Source organism: Hemiscyllium ocellatum, chromosome 2 (genome assembly GCF_020745735.1).
Source record: "Hemiscyllium ocellatum isolate sHemOce1 chromosome 2, sHemOce1.pat.X.cur, whole genome shotgun sequence".
NCBI lineage: Eukaryota > Metazoa > Chordata > Chondrichthyes > Orectolobiformes > Hemiscylliidae > Hemiscyllium > Hemiscyllium ocellatum.
In genome coordinates, this window is record NC_083402.1 from 81,902,107 (window position 1) to 81,927,237 (window position 25,131).

The 25,131-nt window shown below is 38.7% G+C and overlaps 1 protein-coding gene across 6 annotated transcripts in view; it reads right to left on the reverse strand.

Moving 5' to 3' along the window:
* The window catches only part of LOC132823845 (protein prune homolog 2-like), a 134,675-nt gene that overhangs the window by 78,123 nt on the left and 31,421 nt on the right, over window positions 1–25,131 (reverse strand). For 5 of the 6 annotated variants that reach the window (XM_060837900.1, XM_060837910.1, XM_060837926.1 and 2 more), the window contains one exon: window positions 3,089–3,168. In XM_060837900.1, coding sequence (XP_060693883.1) covers window positions 3,089–3,168 — 80 coding nt within the window. Of the gene's footprint in view, window positions 1–3,088; window positions 3,169–16,410; window positions 16,562–25,131 lie in introns of those variants that run through there. The other variant, XM_060837934.1, reaches the window with a different exon arrangement.

Sequence of the window (25,131 nt, forward strand, 5' to 3'; positions counted from 1 at the left end):
CTTTGATTTGATTTGATTTATCGGTGCCATATGTATCTAGGTACATTGAAAAGATTTGTTTTGCATGCAGTACAGGCAGATAACATACAAGGACATACAGATCATAGAACACTTAGACAGAGCCAGGCATATAAGGTTATGGGCACAACAGGTGCACAAAAGCAAGGTCAACATTAGATTTGAAATGAGAGAGGTCCATTCAGCAGTCTAACAGCAGGGAAGAAGCTGTTCTCGAGCCAACTGGAACACGTGTTTAAGCTTCTGCCTGATGGAATAGGTATTGAGGACACTGTACAGAGGTTCATCCCCAAGAAAAGAAAGATTATCCGGGGAGGGATTAGACAATCATGGCTGACAAAGGAAGTCAGGAAATGTATTAAAGAAAAAGAGAGATCCTATAAAGTGGCTAAGAACAGTGGGAAATCAGAAGATTGGGAAGGATACAAAAACAAACAGAGGATAACAAAGAGAGTAATGAGAAAAGAGAGGATCAAACATGAAGGTAGGCTAGCCAGTAATATTAGAAATGATAGTAAAAGTTTCTTTCAATACATAAGAAACAAAGGACAGGCAAAAGTAGACATTGGGCCACTTCAAACTGATGCAGGAAGCCTAGTGATGGGAGATAAGGAAATAGCAGGAGAACTTAACAAGTACTTTGCGTCAGTTTTCACAGTGGAAGACATGAGTAATATCCCAAAAATTAAAGGGAGTCACGGGGCTGAGTTGAGTATGGTTGCCGTTACGAAAGAGATAGTGCTAGAAAAGTTAAAAAGTCTTAAAATTGATAAATCTCCTGGCCCTGATGGGATACACCCTAGAGTTCTGAGAGAGGTGGCTGAGGAAATAGCAGAGGCATTGGTTGAGATCTTTCAAGAGTCACTGGAGTCAAGAAAGGTCCTGGATGTTTGGAAGATGGCTGTTGTAACCCCCTTGTTCAAGAAAGGATCAAGACAAAAGATGGAAAATTATAGGCCAATCAGCTTAACTTCAGTTGTTGGTAAAATTCTAGAATTGATCATTAAGGATGAGGTTTCTAAATTCTTGGAAGAGCAGAGTCTGATTAGAACAAGTCAACATGGATTTAGTAAGGGGAGGTCATGCCTGACAAACCTGTTGGAATTTTTTGAAGAGGTAACAAGTAGGTTAGACCAGGGAAACCCAGTGGATGTGGTCTATCTAGACTTTCAAAAGGCCTTTGATAAGGTGCCACACAGGAGGCTGCTGAGCAAGGTGAGGGCCCATGGTGTTCGAGGTGAGCTGCTGGGATGGATTGAGGATTGGCTGTCTAACAGAAGGCAGAGAGTTGGGATAAAAGGTTCTTTTTCAGAATGTCCCGCAGGGTTCAGTGTTGGGGCCACAGCTATTCGCATTATATATTAATGATTTGGATGAGGGGACTGGGGGCATTCTAGCGAAGTTTGCCGATGATATGAAGTTAGGTGGACAGGCAGGTAGTACTGAGGAAGTCGGGAGGCTACAGAAGGATCTAGACAGGTTGGGAGAGTGGTCCAGGAAATGGCTGATGGAATTTAACGTAAGCAAGTGCGAGGTCTTGCACTTTGGCAAAAAGAATAAAAGCATAGACTACTTTCTAAATGGTGAGAAAATTAGTAAAGCCAAAGTACAAAGGGATCTGGGAGTGCTCGTCGAGGATTCTCTAAAGGTAAACATGCAGGTTGAGTCCGTGATTAAGAAAGCGAATGCAATGTTGTCTCTTATCTCAAGAGGGTTGGAATATAAAAGCAGAGATGTGCTACTGAGACTTTATAAAGCTCTGGTTAGGCCCCATTTGGAATACTGTGTCCAGTTTTGGTCCCCACACCTCAGGAAGGACATACTGGCACTGGAACGTGTCCAGCGGAGATTCACACGGATGATCCCTGGAATGGCAGGTCTAACATATGAGGAGTGGCTGAGGATCCTGGGATTGTATTCATTGGAGTTTAGAAGATTAAGGGGAGACTTAATAGAGACGTACAAGATAATACATGGCTTGGAAAGGGTGGACGCTAGGAAATTGTTTCCATTAGGCGAGGAGACTAGGACCCGTGGACACAGCCTTAGAATTAGAGGGGGTCAATTCAGAACAGAAATGCGGAGACATTTCTTCATCCAGAGAGTGGTGGGCCTGTGGAATTCATTGCCACGGAGTGCAGTGGAGGCTGGGACGCTAAATGTCTTCAAGGCCGAGATTGATAGATTCTCGTTATCTCGAGGAATTAAGGGCTATGGGGAGAACGCTGGTAAGTGGAGTTGAAATGCCCATCAGCCATGATTGAATGGCGGAGTGGACTCGATGGGCCGAATGGCCTTACTTCCACTCCTATGTCTTATGGTCTTATGGTATTACCGGGATGGGAAGTTGGCAGCCTTTCCATGGCAACGAAAAGTATAGATGGAGTTCATGAATGGGAGGTTGGTTTGTGGGCTGGTCTAGGCTGTGTACACAACTTTGTGTAGTTTCTTATGGTCCTGGGCACAGCAGTTGCTATACCAAGCCTATGGCTACCTCTCCAAATACCACTTATAGAATTTTGAACTAAATATTGTCTGATAATAGCCCTATTTTATATTTTAGGATGTTTTACTACATTAAAATGTCCTGTGTAAATAAAAGCTGCCTTTAACAAACCAAGGCAGTGTCAAAGTTATTGTTCAATGAAGAAATATTTACAGTGAAATTTAACAGAATGGTATTCGGAATGTACATTAACTGAGATGGCATAGGCCTAAGCTTATTTGCCAATGTTCAACAAATTGAAATCCAGGTACGATGTGCAATAAATGATTCAAGAATGTCCAACATTGATTTAATAAAACATTCTTGCTTTAAAATCAACTTGTAAAAATATTTCAATGCAGACTGTAAAGGTGACTTATGGATTAAATGGACTGTCATTAAAGAAAATACAGTGATGTTGAACAATTCATTTTTACCACATCTGTCAGTTGTGAGCTTTGTAAGGCAACTTTCAGTACACTTTCATTGCAAACAAAATGATGAGTCATAATTATTGCGACATTGATTCTCAGCACATAACTTAGCACTGCTATTTTCAGAACGAATTAATCAAACTCTTCCTACCAGGTCTGCTGTCTTCAGCTAAGGGACTTAGCACACCCTCATCAAAGGGAATGTCCATTCCCACATCCTCTGGCACTGATCTGTGAAACATGAATACATCAAAGTAATTACTCTGTCACACTAATACATTGGCACCGTCTTATGTTCTCAAGTTTTGATTCCAGTAATATGCAGAACTTCTAAAAACAAGTTTGGCAACATAATTGACCAACATTTGTTCACATATGCTTTACATTTTAACAGTTAAAATTCCTGCCTATTCTAATCTATTCCAAATAATCTATTCCATCTATGTAAAATGTGTCATTAAAAAATCATCACGGCAATTCAAGATTAAATGTTGAACTGAATTTATATATGTCTTATCAGTTTACAGCTGGTTTACTTGAAGTCAGGATTTTTGAAAGAAGGGAAGATGAAGGTAGTAGCTACTAAATTAGATAAGGAGATTTTTTTTAAAAATGAAAGTACTGCAGATGCTGTAAATCAGAAACAAAAACTGAAATTGCTGGAAAAGCTCAGCATGTCTAGCAGTATCCATGAAGAGAAATCAGAGTCAAGAGTGTGGTCGCAGAAAAGCACAGCAGGTCAGGCATTTTGCCTAAAATGCCGATTTTCCTGCTCCTCGGATGCTGCCTGGCCTGCTGTGCTTTTCCAGCACCACACTCTTGACTGATCTCCAGCATTTGCAGTCCTCACTTTTGCCCAAAGAGAAATCAGAGTTCAGTTCTGAGGAAGAATCATCGGACCCAAAAGGTTAACTTTGATTTCTCTCCACAGATGCTGCCAGACCTGTTGAGATTTTCCAGAAATATATCTGACTTCTCCTTGGTTATAAAAAGACCACCTCACACACACTCACCTGCCCAACCATTCCACTACAACCCCTCTGCCAGATACAAGGTGCAATTAGAACTGCTACATGATATGAATCAGTCAAATGTCATGTTCGGAATAATGACTGAAGGGAAATGAAAGCTTTTATGTACAGTTTCTGCTTGGAATTATGAAATACTTAATTAAAAGGAAAGTTTAAAAAAAAAGGCAGCACTAAAGAAAACAAGTGATAATAGGATGCTCTAAGGCAATTAAAAACTTTTGCCTTAACCACTGAATGATAACATTCAGAGCTGTTCCCTTGCGAAATTACTGCAGTGTTTGATTTGGACCTAGAAATGAAATTTGGTATCAAAAGCTTTTTAATTAACCGTCAGGTCCTATTACGGCGCAGCACAGTGGCTCAGTGGATAGCCCTGCTGCCTCACGCAGCAGGGACCCAGGTTCAATTCCCACCTCGGGTGACTGTCTGCGTGGAGTTTGCACAATCTCCCAGTGTCTGCGTGGGTTTCCTCCAGTTTCCTCCCACAGTCCAAAGATGTGTAGGTCAGGTGAATTGGCCATGTTAAATTGCCCATAGTGTTAAGTGCATTAATCAGAGGGGAAATGGGTCTGGTGGGTTACTCTTCAGAGGATTGGTGTGGACTTGTTGGGCTGAAGGGCCTGTTTCCACACTGTAAATAATCTAATCTAATCAATTATAATGGATTCTTATTACCCTTGCAAACTAGGCAGATGCAGAGGGGGAAAAAAAACTTTTCTGTTACAAGTCCCAGACTTGAGAGTTCAAAAGGACACGAGGGAGAGAGAGAGAGAGAGAGACCATTTTAGTGCTGAGACTGCTGAAGCCAGTAGAAAATTAACTCTTTGTGCTTACTTGCTATGGTTTGAATTTAATTGCATTTTGAGACATTAATGAGTAGCCATTACTGGTTGTGAAATACAAACTCTGTAAAAGTTAATATTGACGAAGCTTTAACTTACTTGCTGTTCGTACAGACCATGACTGCCCCACTGTCTATTCTAACTAATCAGATCTTATGTCTTATTTGATTTTGAATCACAACCCTGAAAAGAAAGCATGTTAATTCAAGACTAACGAACCAGTTTAAATATAACTTTACAGTAACATCTCAGATTCAGGTACAGAATGATTCTGTGCTCAAGATAAAATGCAGGAGTCTGTTCCTAGCTTAAAAAAAATTAAACTTAACATTGAAAAGATTCTGACACAATCTGTCAGGAAGCCATTTTATGGTCAAAAGTTTGCCCTCCTTGCTAAGGAACCATTTTGTGAAACAATGGTATCTGACATGCGAGCTGTGCAAGGTTACCTTATGAACGCCTCCAATTAGTTCTTTATGATAGGAACTTATCTCACCAGCAGACGCCTAACTCGGCTGGATTTATTTTTCCCCACCTGATGAATGGCTCAGGGCCTGTAGCAGTGATCAGTCAAGTGCATATAGGCCTGTCAATTAACTTCTTTTCCTTACAAATTATTGTCTTTCACTGTTATCTGTCTAATTAAGAACATACAGTGTTTAGTATAAAGGAAGCCACTTTGTGACAGTACAGTACATTAGCTACTAGGGCTCTTGAAGAGCTGATATCCTACTCTCTTGAGTTTCTAGAACCTATTTAGTTTGGCTTATAGCTATCAATGTTGTGTTCACATGTTGAGTCCACAAAGGATTCCCTGGGCCGTCTCAAATCTGTACTTTATCAGTTAATCTCAGCAACAATAGCTTTAGAGACCATCGGGAAAGAAGGGAAGATGGAGGGTGTAGCTACTAAATCAGATAGGGAGATGTTCTGAATAAAAAATGAAAGAACTGCAGATGCCGAAAATCAGAAACGAAAACAGAAATTGCTGTAAAAGCTCAGCAAGTCTAGCAGTATCTGTGAAGGGAAATCAGAGTTGTGTTCGAGGAAGGATCACTGGACCCGAAAGGTTAACTTTGATTTCTCTTCACAGATGCTGCCAGAACTGTTGAGTTTTTCCAGAAATATATCTGATTCTCCTTGGTTATAAAGAGACTCTCTCTCTCTCTCACACACACACACACACACACACACACACACACACACACCTGCCCAACCATTCCACTACAACCTCTCTGTCAGATACAAGGCGCATGTATAAATTAGAACTGCTACATGATATGATTCAGTCAATTGTTATATTCGGAATAATGACGAAAGGGAAATGAAAGCTTTTATGAACAGTTTCTGCTTGGAATTATGAAACATATATTTTAAAAGATAGTTTTAAAAAAAGGCAACACTAAAGAAAATAAACTTGCATTTACATCACATAGATAACACCTAGTCAGCTCAATTTTGTGTAAACTTCAGTCATCCAAAACACTTTCCCTGTTCCTGAACACACTCCAAGTCTCATCATCCATTATTCCTATGCAGCATCCTATGCTATATATGCATTATAACCAGGCACTAATATCATGATTTCAAGCATGCAAGCTGTAAACTGATATTCGCATATAAATTCAGTTCACCCCCTGGCTCCTGGCTAAACAATGCCTCATGGTAAATTTCTGATGCTAATTTTCAAACCTCCCCACACCTTTGTCTCCCTATCTCTGGCATCTTCTCTAGCCGAAAAACTTTCCAAGATGTTTTTGGCCTTTGAATTCTGGGCATTAGAAAATCCCCATTTCTACCAAATTCTCTCCACCTATTTCCCTTCTATTAAGACAGTCTTTAAAATTTACTTCTGACTAATTTTTGGTCATTTGCCTTAATATCATCTTATTTGATGTAGTGAATAATAACAATGCTTTTGTGAAGTGGTTTGGTATATTCTGTTACGTTTAAGGTGCTATTTACATGGGCAAGTTATTGTTTTTAAATTACCATTATTTACCGAATGTAGCAACCAAGTTTTGCACAATTCCACTAATATACTGAGACAAATAGACGTTTCATCTATTTGACTTTGATCTGCATGGGTGCATTGGACTGGAGGGTCCGTTTCCATGCTGTACATCTCAATGACTCAATGACAGAATACTGACCAAACAAAAATGATTTTCTGTGAATACCTGCAATGGATTTCATGCATTCCTGACTGCTGTCTGCAGACAGCGTGCAGTCCCAATCCTTTTCTTTCCATCTTTCACATAAGGTGCTCTGTTTAATTTTTGTCAGAATAAGCATCTCAAATTGCAGCCCAGAAGGGTTAAGGCTCATGTGTTTGTTAATTGATCAGTTTAAGTGCTGTATAATGGCAAAGCAGGAACGTGAAGCTTGAGTGTTCCAACTGGAGCTTAATTCAGGCAAGGACAGGAAAATGGCGAGGTTCTGGAGCAACACTATTCTGCCTCATTCTGTTCCCTTTTTCCGGAGTCCAGAGGATTTTGTCCTTCATTTTCCAAGTTCCATGATTGATTAATAAACTGTGTAGATCACCTGAAGAGAATGTGGGTGAACGCCTCTAACCAGCAGTTTGCTCTTTGCAGTGGGATTGTTGCAGCAACAAATAATTCTGTATATTTTGATGATGCTGTCTGCAAATGTTCAGTTGTCATCAGTCTAAGTCTTAAGGATCAAGGATCATCTCGGAGAGAGGGGGAATTAGCAGAGTCCTCTGGGAAATAGGTAATGTCACACTTTTGACTGCTACATCCTGGCCCATTTCATGTTTTCATGTATTTCCCGATCATTCACGATTAATGTAGTCCCTCACAGGCTATTCACATTGGTTACCCAGTTGGGTAGGCTGACTGTGCTTACCTTGCCGAGAGCTGATAATTGTAACCCACAAGAATGAAAGATAATTGTATCCCACAAGTTATTTATGAACTCGTAACAAGCAAAGCGAGAGAGAGAGATAGATTCCTATTAGGAAACTTCCTCAACCAATCAACATTTTAAATTTTCAGCTATTTACTATACTTTTTATTTAAATTTAAAAAATCATGAAATGTAGGCATTACTGGTTAGGCTAGCACTTATTGCCAAATTGCCCAGAGATCAGTTAAAAGTCAACGACATTACTGTGGGTCTAGAGTAACATACAGACCTAACTAGGTAAGGATGGAACATCTCCTCCTCAAGAGGATATTAGTGGACAAGGCAAAAAAAAAGGTTACTTTAGGCCAAATAGCCAAACACTCATTCTTGCAAAATCCTGGAATTGGTTATTAAGTAAGTAATAGCTGAATATTTAGAAACATATAATCCAATTAAGTAGAGTCAGCATGGTTTCATGAAAGGAAAATTGTGTCCAATATGTCAGAGCTTTTTGAGGAAGTCACAACCAGAGTGGATACAGAGGAACCAGTAAACCTGTTGTATTTAGACTTCCAGAAGGCATTTGACAAGGTATTTCACAAAAGGTTAAATCATAAGACTCAATTGATGTTGGAGGTAGGATATTGGCATGGATTGGGGATTAACTCATGGGTAGGAAACAATGAGTGGTAATCAGGGATTTTTTTGTAAGTTGGTGACCTGGAACCAGTGGGGTTCTATGGCAACTATTACTGATTAACACATATATGAACAACTTGGGAGGAAACAAACTAATGTACTACAGCCTAATTTGCAGATGACACAAAAATAGGTGGAAATTAAAGTTGCAAGAGAAATGCAAACAGCTTACAAAGAGATATTGATAGGGTAAGTGGGAAAAAAAAGTGTCAAAAGGAGTGTAATATGGAAACATGTCAAGTTGTTCATTTTGGAATGGAAAACAAAAGTAGAGTATTATTGAAAAGGAAAAAAAAACCTGCAGAAATTTATAATACAAAAGGACTTGAGGTACTTTGCACGAAACCCAGAAAGCTAGCACATAGAAACAGCAGTTAATCAGGAAGGCTAATGGAACTTTAACCTTATTTCAAAGGAGGTTGAAGTATAAGAGTAGGGAAGTCTTAGTGCAATTCTACAAGGTGCTAGTGAGACCATATCTGGAGTACTCTGAGCAGTTTTGGTTCCCTTATTTAAAGAAAGATGTTACTTCATTGGAGGCAGTTATCCCTGGTATGGAGGGATTGTCTTAGAAATTAAACATGGTGGGACAGTTCTCATTGGAATTTAGAAGATTGAGAGGTGATCGCATTGAGACATCTTGGATTCTTAAGGGGCTTGAGAGGGTGGTTCCCTCATGGCAAGGTTTAGGACCAAGGGTTATAGTCTCAGCATAACGGATGTCAATTTAAGACTGACACAAGAAAACATTTCTTCTCTCAAAGGATTGAGAGTCTTTGGAAATCCTTGCCTTAGAGAGCTTTGGGAGCAGATTCCTTATGTATATTTAAGGCTCAGATTAGTATCAGAATCAGGGGCCATGGGGAAAACACAGGACAATAGATGTGAGAAATGTCAGAGCAGCAATAATCTTATTGAATGGGAAACAGGTTCAAGGGAGTGAAGGTTTACTCCCGTTCCTATTTCTTATAGTCTTATGGATTTTTATGACAAATTGACAATAGTTATTTGGTTTTATTCTAGGACTTTTAAAAAAAAATCAAATTCAGATTTCGCCACCTACCATGACAACAATTAAACCCATATTTCCCAAAACATTAGCATTAATGCCACTGCAGTAGCATTTCCACTATGCACTGCATCTCCTTAAGGTGAGGAGAATTGCAAAAGAATCTTGTAGTAATGTCAAACACTATTGTTTTGACAAAAGTTTAAAAAGTTGCAAGAATCTTAGCCTATTCGATTTCCAATTTGAGCAAAGACTCTGAAACACACTCTTTTTGTTTTGGCCCTAGATATAGTGACATGATCGTCAGTGGGTAGAAATACAGGTAGTTCTCGTATAAAGTGTGTTTTGGCAGTGCGATTTGACTATAATGACACCGAAGCATTTGGGAATAGTATTTTTGAGAATGCTTACCTCTGTTTGCAATAGTGAGATTCCAGTGGTGAATGCTTCACAAGCTTGGTTCCACGCATGTGCCAATCTCAGCTACTGTCATAGCATGAGAGGTACAATAACATACATTGAGCAGCTTCATCTCAAAAATTAAACTTATGAACGCTTCTGAGACAAGAATATTCTTGTATGATTCCTGTATAGGCCCTGTATAATTCCGGCAGGACTGCATTATTCTTATACATACCATTTGTCTTTCTAATTTGTCCTTGTATCTGCAAATCACTCAATCTACTCTGACATTTGCAAAAATGGAAGGACATAATGACAAGAATGGTGGCAAGAAGCATCTTGGTGATAAAATTGCAGGTGGTGAAACAAATGAAAGGCTATAACACTGGAAGAGAAGCTAAATGTTGTTGAGTGTTTTTAGCATAAGGAGAGAACATGTAATATAGCTCGCTTAACAGGAATGATGGAATCTACCTTACGCACCATTAGAGGCAATGCCAAAAAGTTTAAAGCAAGCTGTATTACTGGAACAAGTCTGAGTACCAGCAAATCTGGGAGGTCACAGCCAAAGGAGCTTGAGGAGATGGAGAGGCTCCTACGTGTTTGATAGAAGATCAAACAAAAAAGCCACCTGGGACCACCTTTCTCACCATAGAAGAGAAAGCTTTATCCATTTAAGATGATCTAAACCAACCCCTAAGAAACACAGTCAGAAGACAATCAACCACAGCTGGTCATGAAGGTGGTGGTGATGATGACCCTCTGTCCCTACATTAACAATACTTTTTCCAATATAATGTGTTAAATTTACTTCTGTTTTGTTAATAAATATGATTTAAAGTTTCAGTCAGGGAGTGCTAAACTTTGTGTTGTGTGGTTGGGTGATTTTTGAGCAATTGTCAGTGATATTTGTTGTTCGTCTGCCCCTAACCTACTTTTCCCATAGGCCCCATTATTTCTATTAAGCAAAGTTTCACCAGAATGCAATCACTGTGTGATGGGAGAACTATCTGTCGGTCAACTGGCAATCTGGGAAAGAAAATAGCTCATCTCATTTTAATCTTACACAGTAGGATGGACTGAGGGGGGATAACTTATTTTGGGCTAGATTGCAACAAAAATTTGCCATGTCCAATTCTTCTTTAGTTATTTACACTAACTTATTCGAAGTGTGGTTTTTGCAAATGTTGTAGGTTTCAGTGTTTTCTCAGTTTGCTATCTTAATAAAGAACAAGTAAAATATTTCAGAAATGTTTTTGCAGAATTCAGTTTGTTGAGGATAATTGGAGCATTCTTAATTATTGGTCAGTAGATTTTCTATTGTTTCTTAGTTTTTTTAGGAAATCAATCATGGTGCATTATGCTTGTGCAGTGAGCAGAAGTCATTTGAACAATTGGTTGTCAAGGTACTGAAGTAACTTAGTGTCCGCAGAACAAATTCTAGGAGATAGCAACAGAGTGGGACAAGCTGGCTGCTAGCTGTTCAAATAATACATATGTCTAGCCCTGGTTATAAGACAGTGAGATTGATAAAAGTTCTTTGGCAGTAAACGACTTCAGTCCCAAAATCCCTAAAACCCAAAATGAGAACACAAATCCTATTTTCTTTCATCATTCGTTCTAAAAGTAAAGAAATTAATTACAGTACTGATGCGGCCCACAAGAGATATGAAGGATAGCAACTCTCCTCAAATTCAATTTAACATAATTAATAGGTACACATTCTATCTGATTAGTGTGACACTCTTAAACGTATCATTTGAGATTGAGATGGAGGTGAGAATTATGGTAATATGTCAAAAGCAGCAGTATTGCCATGCTAACTATGAGAGAGCCTGAATAGTGCTCAAACTATGCTACCTAGGTTAATAATATTTCCAGTCAAAGGACTGAGCAATGAAAGCCGTTTTACACAAAGGCTCGGTTCCCTGTTGATACCAATTCCTTTAAAAGCACACTGTATTAATATCCAACAGCAAAAGTCAGGACAGTTACCTTAAGGTAGCAAGTAACAAGCATACTCTTACCAAAACTTGGAACCTACTTTAAGCTATCAAAAAATGAGGCCTAAATACAAAGCATCATTTTTGATAATTAAAAGTAACGCAACACTTCAAGGAACTCCATCCATCTCAACGATAATCTATGCATTCCTCACTTGAGTATAAGTGATTTTCACATTTTATGAAAATACAATCTGATAGTGATTCTGAATAAGAACCAAAACTTTACAAATGACAGCCTGTGATATTAGCTTATGAATATTTAACATATAAATAGTTGCCACCTGATGATAGAAATGTAACATGTTGAAGAGTTAAAGAACCTATTGAAAGAGTTATACAGTGGACAAGATTTGATCTGTTTGAGTTGGACCACAAAGCTGGGTTCAAATCTAGGACCTAACATCAGTGTCTCTGTGATAGACATCCAACATCGATTTTGCTTGAACTAAGCAATTATTGGCAAAAGAGTGCTTCCAAATATGGACAACAGGTGGCCTCTTCAAGCAGGAGGACTAAAAGCAGGATTTCCAATAGAGGAGGAGTGACAGCCAATCAATGCAGGTAGGAACTGAGAGGATATGTCCATCCTGAGACACACCTTCAGCACTTTAAAAGTACAAAAATGGCCAGAGTTAGCAAACCATCATTGAAAAGTGGGAATCAGTCCTCAGGGCAGCCTGTAGCTATAGCTGTGACCAGGGAGATAGGAAAGAACCTCACAGTCAACTTGAAGTACTGGCACCTCAGTCTGCCACTGATAGGGTCCTGAAGGCAGCTGCCCTGCTCCTGATGCCATGGAAGTAGGAGAGCACAGGCCAACTAGAAAATTTCAGTTGACTGCTGATCAATGGCCTTACTTAACCTTGAAATGATTTCCGTTGGTTATCCTTTGCTTGCAGGAGGGTAGACTTTGCATTTGTGCTCCAACTTCAGAAAAATAATCTGGTGGTGTGACGGTGCCAGTAAACTGGGAATCTTTTGCTGTATTCACTTGTGGAATGTGGGCATCACTGGCTGGCCAGCATTTATTGCCCATCCCTAATTGCCCTTGAACTGTGTGGCTTGCTAGGCCATTTCATAGGGCAATTGAGAGTCAACCATGTTGCTGTGGGCCTGGAGTCACATTTAGTCCAGAGCAGGTAAGGATGACAGACTTCCTTCCTTGCAGTCAGCCAGATGTTTTTTTTTCTGACAACCTGTAATGGTTTCATGGTCATCAGTGAACTCTGAATTCCAGATCTTTCTTTTAATCAAATTCCACCATCTGCTGTGTTGAAAATTGAAGTCAGGTCTCCAGAACATCAGCTAAATTTCTGGATAAACATCACTAGGCCATCGCCTCCCCTAGGCCAGCATCATGAAAATAAGATGCCCACCAGCATAGCTCGGCCATATACCTGGATCAAGATCCTGCCCCAGTTTAATAATACTGCAAACAGAAATCAGTTTGCTATAATTTTCTTAATGACTGCAATATTTCTGCAGGCTTTTATATAAAAATATACAGATATAAAGCTCAAATACAGTGTAAATATAGATTTCAATACATTTCAATGTTCTTGCTTCAGAAATACTTCCAAACTTCTGCACATAATTTTGCACTTCTTTCCCGGCCAGGGCATCATCACCTTTTTGCTTCTTTTCTCATGTTAACTGTCAGTCTTATACTGCATTCACAATTAGAATCTGATTTTGAAGTCACACTAGATGTTAGTTACTATATTAATATATATTACAGGTTAGAATCATACTCATGTCTGTTACAGCACATAGGGTATAAATAGAAGTAGCTTAGTAAATGTCAATCTTATTCAAAGCCTGAACAAAATTTTTGTACTCGTTATAAATGCTGTTTAGTGTTGCTGAACATAATTTTTAAAAAAAAGTCAACACATTTAAAATACTTTCATCAATTCTTAGTATGAGTAAAAAATTCAACATGATTTAGAGAAAATGTTAGTTCATTTGTTAACAGGAGTTCAATTCTTCTTAGCAGTATTTTGCTTTAATTAGAAGAATAAAACCATTCACCCTTTTTAGATTATTTATCTACAAAAACAAAACAGCAAACTCTGCAGGATAACGAACCTTCAGCCTTCCGCTATCAGAAGAACCTTTTTTTTGTGAAAATATTTGTTTCAAGTCAACCCCCTAGTATTCACTTATACCACCTTACTACAATGGTTTGGCTTCTTCTGGATACAACTTATCCAAAGGTTTTAATATATTTATGTACTTCTGTCTGGTTCCTCTAATTGCCTCTTTGCATGACTAAAGAACAGTTTTGCACCTTTCCTTGTAACTCAGTTTTCAGCTCTAAGTCACATTTCTCTACTTTGCCTCTGTAATTCCATTTATTCTTAATGTCTTTAGAACTGAAACTTAATTACCCATGTCTATTTTAGCAATGTATACTATTGCTACACCTTTCACTAGACAAAATGATGACCGTTTCCATGTCAAAAAAGGTAATGAGAAGGTTTTACTGTTTACTTAGGTTAGTTCATTTTCATTAATTTCCATTTGATTAAGATATTATTTTTATATCATTGTTAAAATTGGTTTGTGTTGCCATGAGGCTTGTCGGGGTTTTATGCTGTACATTGGAGAAATGGTTATTCTAGTCTTTTCTGTTAGGTTGCGGCCTATAATTGTTTCTCCTCATACATGAGCAACAGCTGTCTGGCTCTGATAAGTTCCTGAAAACTCTTATTTACAATACTGAATATAATACAGTCCTGTTACTCTATTAGTACATTTCTCACTAGTACAGACTGTTCCATGCTTTGTTCAGAGCCTCTGGCACAGTTGTATCATGATATAAATTATCTTATCGTCATATGCATTTACAAAAGATACGGTAGTCAAAATGTTAAAAACTATATACTCATGTGGATTTTACCTTTGATTTTAGAAAAACTAGCACCTGAAATTTATAGTAAATAATACTGCATCAAAGGTGCATGGAAAATTTGTAAAATAACCTTATCCAAAGTTTCAACAACTTTTGGCAGATTGCATTTTCATGATAAATGTTTACCAAACCAATGTCATAGCATTGAGATATTCTTCTTCCATATGACTGTCAACTGAAAAGCCCCAGTGTTTGGTTGGTCTATAGATACTTCAATCAACTTGTTCAAATGTGTTATGACACACCTTTAGAACAAGTGCGACTTGATGCCAGGCCATTTGTTTCAAAAGGTAGGGGCACTACTAGAGCCCAACACTGAAAGATAGAGGGCCGTTTTAACTCTATAAGTGGTCAGAGCCAGGATGGGGCCACTGTACAAAACAGTTCTCATTCTTTATTTCAGATCTGGAGTGTTTTAAACTCGCTGATCTCTTCTGAATGTCATTGGTTAATTAGCCAGCCACAAAAGGTGGCAAGAGTTTAGGTATCTGTGAATGCCAAGCAAGGAAATGTACGTACCCAGTTTTATTCATCATTCACTAAAAGCATAATTCTTTTAAAAAATCCATTCTTTCTTATTCATCTTTTACAGATTTTTAAAGCACATATCTAGTAGAAGCTCAGTTTATGAACGTTTTGATGTGACAGCTGTTGAAACTGGAGAGCAAAAATACTTTTCATGATATTAAAACATCAAGATTGATCTTTGTCATTTTAAAAAATAACAAAAGTGTCATTTTATGATAACCCACTGATAATCCATATTAATTACTTCTGTTTTACAGCTCCACTTCTTGAGCCTGGATATCAGAATTGTGATAGCTGCAGGCAAATGTTTAGGCCTCATCATGTCATTTTTAATACTGACCTCAACGTGATGATTTTAACTGGGCACAATGGCAGATGAAGGAAAGGCGAACATAATAAAAGGCCTAAGTATTGGCAATATTAATTTCTACAAAATTGATTAAAAATAAAACTGCCATTGAGTCTTACAACTTCAATCAGAAACGGCTTATTGACTTCACTTTGACCTAATTTTCCTGTGTTTTTGGTTTTCGACTCCAAAAGTGCAAATGAGTACACCATTAACTAAATGTTATCATAAAATGGGCATCATATACCTCTCACTTAGGCGAACAGTGAAAACTAGATAATGTAGACAAGTATATCATTCAGTACTCCTAGATCTACACTATAATCTCTGCTGTCACATAACTGAGTGTGCGATTTGCTTATTGATCTCCACAGTACTCGCTGTAACGAAACGTGAAATCAATGTTGCAGTGACCTTCCCTTTCTTCTTGGTAGGGGTGCGGTTTCTATATCTTCACACTGTCAGAACTCATAACATCAAAAATTGTGTTCAGCGTTTCACCACAGATTAGAAAACCAAATTTTGTTTTTGAAAATTACTTCACTGTGGACTCTGGACCATGATCAACCAGACACATGAACATGACCTACAGAGATAATGCAGTCTAATTGTCTTCAATACAAGCACCACAAACAAGGAAAAAGTGTATGCTCTGTCTCCGTTCTGAAATTTAGAATTCTTTGGTTGAAAACTGAAATCCATTAATGTGGTTATCAATATTAACTGCATAATTTAACATATAAAAACATATGTAACAACATATAAAGTGTAGTTATTGAAGTATATTTCTCACGTAATAACTATGCTCATAAAGGTACTTACCCTTCCAAGTACTTTCAGTTCGAAAGAGAAAATGTTGATCCGTGCCAAAAGTCGTTGTTAATCATGCAAATATACTTTCCATGGCAACCTTCCTCTTTACAATGAACCAAGATTTTAGATAAAATTCGCAATGCTTGCTGTTACCTTTTTATCCCAATAACAAACCTATCTTTGAAGTTAGCAAGTGGATTCAAATTACAGGAAATGATAGCAAATAATTCATGACACTTTACACGAAACACGGTTTTTTTTCTCTTTCCCCACCCACAAAAGAAACTATCTGCAGCCAATCAGCTTGAAGGATTAAATGAATGAAAGGAAGAATGAAGCTTTAGCTTTAGACAATGGGCCACAATACAACCATGCAGCTGGTACATGACCAGCAGCAAGCACAGACTGAACAGTAAAGTGACATATTTATATTACTCCCCTAACATCTACTTGTTTTGCATAGTGGACTCAAACATTGTCTGCACATTTCGTATAGCACATGAAGAAAAAATTTTGTGCTTTTCTTTTTACAGTTGACCTTCAATTATCTGCATAATACAGTCAACAAAAATGATGTGGAAATTATTTTCACACGCTAGACTAAGCCCACGTCTGAAATCCATGTGATCATATGCTTGAGTCATTCTGCACTGACTTATACCAGTTAAGTGGTTATCAGAAAGATACTTCATCGGCAATTCTATTGTTGGTACTCTACATGCAAAGGACAATACTTTCTCATTAAATCTTGGTAGTCTATTATAATCCAGCATATAAAGCTACACACATTACAGCTTTACAAATATAATACGGAAAATATTAACATCTGTTTCAGATAAAATAAGCTACCTTTAACGAACTACTTCAAATGCAATGTGCAATTTACTTGTGAATCTATAGAGAATCTAACAGAACTTTGAAAATAAAAGTATTTAATATATGAAGTAGTAGCTACGTTTAATAGAAGCAGAAAGCACTGATATAGTTGCATGCAGTTCATTGTGAGTAGGCACAAATAAACATGGATATTTTCAGCTTCTGTTTATCCAAACACCAATATTAAACAGAAATCTATTAAATCCCTTACCTTTTAAAGAGGTGGACTATCTTGTCACTAAAATATATTGTATTCGTTACTTTAACCTCTGCATCCTATGTGCATCTCACTTCCAAACAGATCTTCCATTTTACACTGCTGATCACATGACTGATGACACATCAAAACACAGATGATCACCTGCTTCCCAATATCCCTTCAAGAAGAGCAGAGCAGTTTTGAGTTCAATGATGGATCAGAGAATGATGAGGATTTATCAAAGGCTGGTCTCTGCTTTAAGGGGCTTATTTTATAAAATTCCTAAAAGAAAACTAGTCCGTGAAGCAGAACCTTCACAAAGGGCTATGCATGCGATAGAAATAAAACTGTAACGTCTACTAACACCACAGGTATTTGATTGGGAAAACTGTAATTGCAATACACAGGTACTTGAATTTAGCTTTGTCACATATACTCACATGAGTACAATGAAATATTTACAAGTCACCACATTACTGCATTATCTTAGATACAAAGGGATTGGATACGGATTCTCGAGTACAAATTCTTAGAGAAAACAAATTAGGGAAAAAGAAATTAAAGTTCAGCATTACAGACCTTCAAAAATACAAAATCATAGTAATAAATTAGAAAAATAAAGAAATAAAAAGTTCAGAATAACATTCTTTCTACAATAATATAATAAAGAAAAAAGATGAAATTTTAGAAAAGAGAATATAAGACAAAGTCCACTTAACCCCTTTCACAGCTCTGGGTGCGAGGACCCGAACCCAGCACGATGCTGAAGAAAATTCAGCATGGAATCACAGACTGAGTGAAGTTGCCATAGGGAGGCCCAGACTGACTGGTTTATTCTTTACTGGGTTAGATCTACTTCAAGCAGGGGCCTGCTTGGAGAGGAACTTCCTTTTGATTTGATTTATTTACATCATTTTCCCTATGCCTGCATGGGTTTCCTCTGGATGTTCTAGTTCCCCCTTTGTTCAAAATTGTGCAGCTTGGGTCATTTGGCCATGCTAAATTGCCCATAGTGTTCAGGGGTGTGCAGGCTAAGTGGACTAACCATGGGAAATGCAGGGTTACAAGGATAGGGAAGAAGGGTAGGTCTGGGTGGCATGCTCTTCAATGGGTCAGTGTAAACTCAATGGGCCAAATGGCCTGCTTCCACGCTGTAGGGATTCTATGACTGAACAGCCACAAATGACTCTCATACCATGTGAGCCAGGCACTGATCATGCCTATGAGAGCGAAGTCAATTATTGCCTCTTGAAATTCAATGGTATTACAATCACTGAATCCTCCATCATCAACAAAGCAGGCTCACCATTGAACAGAAACATAACTGCAGCCATTTACACACTGCAAATATCAGAGCAGGCTAAAAACATCACATCGAGGTAAGGTGTAAGCACATTTGCCATTTACAAGGCACAATTCAGGTGAAGTACTCCCCACTTGTCCAAATGAATGCAATGCAAATGAATCTCAACTTGATCGACACCATCAGGAAAAAGTAGAACGCTTGACTAACTTTGTATCCATCACCCTAAACATTCACGCTCTTCACTATCAGCATTTGAATGGCAAATTAAATTGTTTATTGCAAAGGGAAAATAAAAGTAGGGAGATTTTGTTACAATGTGTGCTGCTGAAACCATATCTGGAGAACTGTGTAGAGTTTTGGCCTCCCTACAGTACTTGAGAAAGAGCATAATAGTATTACAAACAGTTCTTAAAAAGTATCACTTGAATTATTTCTGGAATAAGAGGATTATCTTAAGAGGAAAAGTTGGACTTGTTGGCCTGTATCCATTTGAGTTTAGAAGAATTAAAGGTGATCTAATTGAAAGATATATTAAATCATGTAGGGAATTGACAAGGCAAATGTTGAGAAGATATTTTTCTTTGTGGAAGAAATTAAATCTAAAGGACTTGATTTAAAAATAAGTGATGTCTCATTTAACACAAGATGAGGGGATCATTGTTCTGACTGATCTGTGGATCTGAGGACTTTGTTTCCCCAGACTGCACTGCAGGCATGTTCACTGAACATTTGAGGCTGAGGTAGATGGATCTTTGATTGACAAGAGAGCTAAGGAGTATGGGAACATTTAGGAGTGCAGAATGGAGGCCACAATCAGATCAGTAAAGAAGCCTACATTTACTCCTAATTTGAATGCTCCAAAGCATATAGGGGCAACAGTGTGTACTATAGACTGGGACCTTTTTTTTCCCTAGCAGCCTAGAAGGCTGAAGGGTGACATTATAGAGGTTTATAAAATCATGAGGGAAACAGATAACGTGAATAGCTAAGGTCTTACCTCCAGGGTACAGATTTATAGAATTAAGGTGAGAAGGAAAAGATTTAAAAAGGACATGACAGGCAAACTTTTCACAGAGGGTGATGTGTATGTAGAACAATCTTCCAGAGGAAGTGGTAGAGGCGAGTACAATTAAAACATTTAAAAGATATTTACAGGTACATATATAGGAGAGGTTAAGAGGAATGTTGGCCAAATGCAGCAAATAAGACTCATTCAGTTTAGAACGCCTGGTCAACATGGATGTATTGGTGTGGTTCTGTTCGCCGAGCAGGGAATTTGTGTTGCAGGCATTTCGTCCCCTGTCTAGGTTTCATGCTCAGTGCTTGGGAGCTTCCTGTGAAGCGCTTCTGTGATGTTTCCTGTGATGTTTCCTCCGGCATTTATAGTGATTTGTATCTGCCGCTTCCAGTTGTCAGTTCCAGCTGTTCACTGCAGTGGCCGGTATATTGGGTCCAAGTCAATATGCTTATTGATTGAATCTGTGGATGAGTGCCATGTCTCTAGAAATTCCCTGGTTGTTCTGTTTGGCTTGTCCTATAATAGTAATGTTGTCCCAGTTGAACTCATGTTGCTAGTCATCTGAGTGTGTGGCTACTAAGGATAGCTGGTCGTGTCGTTTTGTGGCTAGTCGGTGTTCATGGATGCAGATCGTTAGCTGTCTTCCTGTTTGTCCTATGTAGTGTTTTGTGCAGTCCTTGCATGGGATTTGGTACACTACATTGGTTTTGCTCATGCTGGGTATCGGGTCCTTCGTCCTGGTGAGTTGTTGTCTGAGAGTGGCTGTTGGTTTGTGTGCTGTTATGAGTCCTAGTGGTTGCAGTAGTCTGGCTGTCAGTTCAGAAATGTTTTTGATGTATGGTAGTGTGGCTAGTCCTTTGGGTTGTGGCATGTCCTCATTCTGTTGTCTTTCCCTTAGGCATCTGTTGATGAAATTGCGTGGGTATCCGTTTTTAGCGAATACATTGTATAGGTGTTCTTCTTCCTCTTTTTGCAGTTCTGGTGTATTGCAGTGTGTTGTGGCTCTTTTGAACAGTGTCGTGATGCAACTTCTTTTGTGTGTATTGGGGTGGTTGCTTTCGTAGTTTAAGACTTGGTCTGTGTGTGTGGCTTTCCTGTATACCTTTGTGGTGAATTCTCCATTCGGTGTTCTCTGTACCATCATGTCTAGGAACGGGAGTTGGTTGTCCTTTTCTTCCTCTCTAGTGAATCGGATTCCTGTGAGTGTTGCGTTGATGATCCGGTGTGTGTTCTCTATTTCTGTGTTTTTAATGATTTCAACGTAGTTTACAAAATCCCATGCAAGGACTGCACAAAACACTACATAGGACAAATAGGAAGACAGCTAACGATCTGCATCCATGAACACCAACTAGCCACGAAACGACATGACCAGCTATCCTTAATAGATGACACTCCGATGACAAGCAACATGAGTTTGACTGGGACAACACTAATATTGTAGGACAAGCCAAACAGAGAACAGCTAGAGAATTCCTAGAGGCATGGCGCCCATCCACAGATTCAATCAATAAGCACATCGATCTGGACCCAATATACTGGCCACTGCAGCGGATAGCTGGAACTGACAACCGGAAGCAGCAGATACAAATCACTATAAATGCCGGAGGATGTCACCTAGACAGGGGACGAAACATCTGCAACACAAATTCCCAGCTCGGCGAACAGAACCACAACAACAAGCACCCGAGCTACAAATCTTCTCCCAAACTGTGAATGGATGTATTGGGCCAAAGGGACTATTTCCATGCTGTATGACTCTATATGCAAGATAAACTAACAGAATTTGCTAAGACTCTTTCAAAACCTGCACTCTTACAACCTAGAACAACAAAAACATCAAAAAGATTAATCTTCTGCTTGTTACATAATGCCTTAAATTGGAACTATACTGTTGTTTGTTGATTTGTCAAACTCGTGGCACTCCCTGCCAAACAACACTGTGGGTGGATCTGTGTGACATGGACTAGGAACGAGACATGTGTTCTTGAGGTTCCATGAACAGTATCCCTCTAAACATTGGCAGAAGAGTGACTCATGTCTTAGGTGAGTGTTGAAACAGTAAGACAAAGTAAATAACTTGGGGGTTACTCTGTACAAAGAACAGAAAATTGTCTAGCCTACTTCAAAGAGAAACATGGGAATTACTGCCAAGTGTGTTAGTATCAAATGGTTCTGCAAAACACCTTCATGATCTGTACACTTGGAGTCAAAAAGTGTGGTGCTCGAAAAGCTCAGCTGGTCAGGCAGCATCCGAGGAGCAGGAGAATCGACGTTACATTAGGAATGATGAAGTGGTTATGCTCGAAACGTCGACTCTTCTGCTCCTCGGAAGCTGCCTGATCTCTAGCACCTGTAGTCCTCTCTTTCTCCCACACTTGTTGGATTTGGGTGATATGGTGGTTTTTCAGTGTTTGACTTAATTCTTGCTTAGACATTTCTCAAACTCTTTCGGCAAAACGTAAGTTGTGAATCAACTACTCAAACTTTCAGTTGTGTTAGTATCTGTAATATTGAACATGGATACATTTATCTACCTATTGCCTAAAATATTTCAATTCAAAGAAATCAACACGTACACATTCCACTATTTCTGGGGTTTGATTATGAAATGAAAGGAATCCTGCTTGGATCATTTCTCATTCAGAGAGATAACTTTTCACCAATATGTCAATATGCATATCTACCTTTGGATACCAAAATAATTCTTGTTACTGTTTTCATTGGAGCAATAGCTGTGCGCTGCTCAAGTTCCTTGAACAGTTTATCTCTGAACAGTTGCAGAATACTGACTCTTGAATACCAAAGGAGACAAGCTTAATCTACACCATCTCAGATTTCTTTCTCTCCTTGCAGTCACAGCCGCAGTGCTATCAAAAATGAAAATAAAATGCAAACCTCTGACTTTATTTCTACTGTGGGCACTGGACTTACATCTCCAGCCCAATAACTCTCCTCTTCCATGTTTTTGCTGGCATTCTGACCTTCTGCTCAATAATATCAGCTTCTATTTCCATATCTAACAGAGAAGGTGGTATAACAAAATATTAAGCTCTTACAATATACAACAATCCCATTTTCTTATGAATAGCTTATATTTTTAATCATGTCTCTGATTATCTCTTCCTTGGTTTATTTTATAATACATGTACATAATCATGCTGGGACAAAGATCTGATTTTTTTTTGTATATTTGATTTGATTTTCTCCCTTTATAACATACTATTGAAAACGTCTTCACACTTTGTTTGAATTCTTCTTTGAGGACTATAAGATGATTGAGTTAGCTTTAGATCTAACATAGCCTTGACCTGATACATAACTGGAGCATTACTACTTCCTCTACTCCACTACTGGGACTGGCACATGGCTCAGTGGTTAGCACTGTCGCCTCACAGTGCCAAGGACATGGGGTTAGATTCCACCTCAGGCAACAGTCTGTGTGGAATTTGCACATTCTACCCGTGTCTGCATGGGTTTCTTCTGGGTCCTCCAATTTCTTCCCACAGTCCAAAGATTAGTGCAGGTTAGGGGGTTTGGCCATGCTAAATTGCCCATTGTGTTCAAGGATGTCAAGGTAAATGCTGTAGGTTTACAGGGATAGGGTATGCGATACGGTGTGGGCAGAGGGGGGATCTGGGTGGGATGCTCTTTGGAGGGTTGGTGTGGCTTCAATGGGCTGAATGTCCTGCTTCCACTCTGTAGGGATTCTATGATTCCTGCATGCTGTTTGGATATGCCCAATTTTCCCACAGGCATAGCATTTTGGCTTAAACTGGAAAGGTTGATTTCTAATATTACTCTATACCAACAGTGACAGGAAAGTTTCTTTAATGTTTGAATGCATTCTGTGATAATCTCACTTGCTCATTAGTATCAGCACACCCCTTAGTGCTAGGGTCTCATAGGCAATACTGATTACACATTGCATAAACAGCATCAAGCATCATGATTTGAAACGTATTCTCTATCCCACTGGATCAGCTATAAATTCTGTGGCTACAAGACCAGGTCAGAAGCTTGGCATTCCATGGTGAGTAATTTACCTCTTAGTTCCTCCGATCTTGTCCACCATCTACAAGGCACACTCAGGAGTGTGATGGAATACTGTCCAATTGCCTGGATGAATGCAGATCCAATAACATTCAAGAATTTAAAACTATCCAGGACAAAGGTACCAAAGCCATTGATACCCATCCACCATCTTAAGCATGTGGTGCTTCCACAATCACCAAACTGCGGAAGCATTGTATGCCAGCTACAAGGTGACTAACCAAGACTACTCCAACAGCACCTTCCAAAATCTGTAACCTACACAACCAGGAAGGACAAGGGCTGCATGAGCATGTGAGTATTGCTGCCACCTATAAGACTAGCTTCAAGACACACACCATCCCAACTTGGAGCTATATTGCTTTTTACTTTACTGTCACTGGGTCAAACTCCTGGAACTCCATTCCTAACAACACTGTGGTTATTCTCAACTCTCATTGGCTACAAATTTCAAGAAGGTGGTCCACATCTACCTTCTCAAGGACACTTAAGGATAGTGAATAAATACCAGTGTAGTCACATTCTGTTGACAACTAATGAAGAAATAAATCCCCTGCAACGTAAATGTTAAGTGATGTTAATCAGTAATGCTGATTACATTCTACTGACCATTATGATGATGAATTTTAAATGTTGCCTGCATTATTTTGAATGTGCATGGGCTAATCACACCTCACAAATCCTGTGCCTGTTTTTGGGTTTACTAAAAGTTTAGAGCATTGTATTTTATCAGTTTTAATTTGTTTCTTCTGTTGAATTTATATTGTAAAAATAAGTTGCAGCTAAACTGTATGCATCTTGTCTTTTGATATTATCTCTGAAATAGGATAATAAAAACATTTGCAAAAAGATGGATATATCATGCAATGTGCTATCCATCTGTATAATTGCAAGTTTCACTGAACAAGATTGTTCTGCTTATGTTCTAGTTTTGTCTTAGAATCCTGACCAACACCTGTATTCTAATTTACGTTGAAGAATTTCTTAAGCGTGTACAAGAAAATTTTCTGATTCAGTATGTGACTGTACCTACTAGAGAAGGTGCAAGACTTGACCTACTCTTGGGAAATTAGGCAGGGCAGGTGACTGAGGGGCCAGTGGGAGAGCACTTTGGGGGCCAGCGACCATAATTCTATTAGATTTAAAATAGTGATGGAAAAGGATAGACCAGATCTAAATTGGAGAAAGGCCAATTTTGACGGTTTTAGGCAAGAACTTCTGAAAGCTGATTGGAGGCAGATGTTCGCAGGTAAAGGGACGGCTGGAAAATGGGAAGAC